Raw genomic sequence first — 3126 nt, forward strand, 5'->3', positions numbered from 1 at the left:
ATGACAAAATATCAGTGGTTACCAACCATGCCGATCTGGATGCCCGTGATACTATTTGGCATTTTTTGGCTAAAATATAGCAGCAGGATGCCACTAGATAACTTGCAAATATATATCTTGTTTCTAACTGGTAATATAAATCCATCATATCTTGTTTCATAAGAAACCACATTACATGTCAAGTTCAGAGACAAGTTAACACTCAATTTTTGTCCCTTGTTTCTAGTATGGCCTGTTTGGAAGTGTTTCTGTGGGTCTTCTTCAAAGGAAAGGAACACAAATGTATGAACAAACCATATGTGTCTGACCTGCAAACGTTTCTTGAATACCAATGACACCCTAGTGTGGAACAGATATAAAAAAAGAATAGTTGCATTCAGCATTCAACTCGGCTCAAGTTTCCTGCTTTTGCTCAATCATTTACACTAGCAAACAGGGATATACATTTAGAGCTCAGACCTGAAGCTAAATCCTTTCAAGACACTAATATACAATGAGAGAAAAAGCTTTCACTAGTACTTCTGCGGCAAGTTTTGTATATGAACAATGGACTCTTCAAAAGCTTGAACTAACCAGTTTGTAATGAGAGCAATGTTTTCATTGTTAGTTTCTACACCTCCACAAGACTGTTTGGAGCAAAGCATATACATTGTTATAGGATCTCTTTAGAATCAGTATTCTGAAATCTCGGGGAAGATTGGCAATGCAATAGTGCAAAAACCAAATTCACATCCAATGATAGAAGTTGGATAATCATATATATATATATATATATATATAATGCTAATGCCTAATATCATTTACATGAATAAAAGATGACAAAGATAAGTAGTATAACTTGTAGGGGGCACATCAGCAATGTATCCTTGATATTCATATATGATACTTGAAAAAACATTAACAAATAAATGAATACACATATAATCAGGTAACAAAATCAAGAATAAATGAGGTACCAACAAATCTACATCAATCTATAAAATTGCAAGCAAAAAAGCTTGCAGGTTCCTTCATTCAATTCATTTGAATCAAATTTATGCCGCAAACTGGATATCACCAGCTACCACTATTTGCATGTGAAACGGTATCATCTCTTTTTGAACATATAAATGACCTTTGTCCAAATGAAGGATTTTTAATCAACTGTGGGATTTCTCTCCCATTACTAGGAGTTGGCTGATTACTCCCTCGGCTAAAGTATCTTGCACTGCCAAATCTAGAAACTTGATTTGCTGGCTTAGAATTGGGCTCTTGTCCATCTGCCTTACCCTGAAATTCAGACTCTTCATCAGTACCGACCATAAGCTCCATCAAATTGCTACTAAACCCCAAATCAGAATAAACCCTCCGCGAATTCCTTATAGCTTGCCTAGCCAACTTAGCTTCCATGCTTTCACAATTCTCTTCTCCAAACCTATGTGGCTTGAAATTCATCTGCGAAGCCCTTGATTCAACGGGCTGCCCCATGGTCTCTACCATCATACATGGATTGCTAAAATTATTCCACGAATGCAGAGGCACCAATTTACTCAGCCCGGTAAGCCAAAGCACAACCTCCTTCATCGACGGCCTCCGCTCTCTACAGGACCTGACACACTTGGCTGCAATCACAGCCAGCTGCTTCCTCACAACAGGATCTTTAGGAGGCACGATCCTGGGATCATAAACAGTAATTAGCTTCCCTCTCTTGATAAGAGGAATAGCCCAATCCACAATTGAAGGCGGCGAGAACCCAACATCAATAGCCTTCCTCCCACTTATAATCTCCAACAACAAAATCCCAAAACTAAACACATCAGTTTTAGTACTCAAATTATCCGGGGTAACATAACAAGGGTCCAAATACCCCATAGTCCCCGCCGGCGGAGTTGACAGGAGCTTATAGTCATCCAAATGGCACCTTAATGCCAACCCAAAATCCCCGAGGCGGGCATTGTAGCTACGGTCAATAAGTACATTTGCAGACTTAATATCTCTATGAATGACAGGTGGGTTTGACGAATGTAAAGTATCTATAGCCTTAGCAGTTTGCAAAGCTAATCTAATTCTCCTCCCCCAACTAGGAGGCCTATTGTTATTAGTGCTAGAAGAATGTAAAACATCATAGAGAGTACCGTTGCTCATGAACTCCACGACCAAAAGCCTGTCTTTCGAGTCGTTGGAGAATCCAAGGAGGTTGACAAGTCTCGGGCTCTGAATCTTCGACAAGATCTCGATCTCGTTGTCGACTTCGTTGGTGGGTTCGGCGCCGGTGGGTCTGGGAATCTGGCAGCGAGCACTGGAGGGTCTCTTGACGGCGACAAGGCGGCCACGGAGTACGGCTTTGTAGACGTAACCGTGGCTGCCTTTGCCTAGAAGCTTCTGATCGGAGAAGCCATTGGTGGCGGCCACGAGATCACTGTAATCGAAGTGTTGGATCTTGATGGGTTTTTCACGGGATGATGATGATGATGATGATGATGATGGGGTCTGGGAATTGGAGACTGAGATTGCAGATTCAGCTCTGCAAGAAAGGTACCCCATTTCCTTTAATTTTTTCTTTTTTCTCTAGTCTCAGAAGAAGGATTACTACTTTTGAGTTGGGTTTTGAGTTCTGGGATTGAAGAACACAAAAGAATGGGGGGTTGGTGGTGTTTGAGGTGAGTTTTAGAGTTCTGCCTACCAAAATTGGTTGAGGAGGTTTGGTTTTTGTTTGGGGTTTGGGTGTTCTACGATAAGTAGACACTGTAAATAGGTGAATCGGACTCGAGAGTCGAGAGAGCCCACCTTCCAATTTTGGAATCCAAGACAGTCTTCTAGTCTTTCTACACATGAACCTGAGTTGGCCAAGTACAACAAGACGCAAATGACTGGTATGCAAAAATCTATTAATGTCAACTCATTCATCTCCTCTCTCCCGTGTGGAGTTGGATTCAAATTTGCTCACCCCCCACCTTAAGGGGGTGATATCACCACTCAATAAAATGCTTCCACGTGTAATATTGTATAAACATAAAATATACGTGACTAATATAAAATAAATACAATATTATTTCTCATCTCCAAGACCTCATCATCTTATTCCTTTGATCAGAGATGGCAAAATGACCGAAGGGAAAATTCTAAAGCAATGGAAATCAATCATTT

The 3126-nt window shown here is 40.6% G+C and overlaps 1 protein-coding gene across 1 annotated transcript; it reads right to left on the bottom strand.

Annotated features, from left to right (window-relative positions):
- Nucleotides 1-850: 850 nt before the first annotated feature.
- LOC126802517 (serine/threonine-protein kinase-like protein At3g51990) lies at nucleotides 851-2751 on the bottom strand. Its single transcript, XM_050530152.1, has one exon. The coding sequence runs from the start codon at nucleotides 2521-2523 to the stop codon at nucleotides 1054-1056; it is 1470 nt and encodes a 489-aa protein (XP_050386109.1). The 5' UTR covers nucleotides 2524-2751; the 3' UTR covers nucleotides 851-1053.
- Between the last annotated feature and the right edge of the window lie 375 nt (nucleotides 2752-3126).

Source organism: Argentina anserina, chromosome 7 (assembly GCF_933775445.1).
Source record: "Argentina anserina chromosome 7, drPotAnse1.1, whole genome shotgun sequence".
Lineage (NCBI taxonomy): Eukaryota > Viridiplantae > Streptophyta > Magnoliopsida > Rosales > Rosaceae > Argentina > Argentina anserina.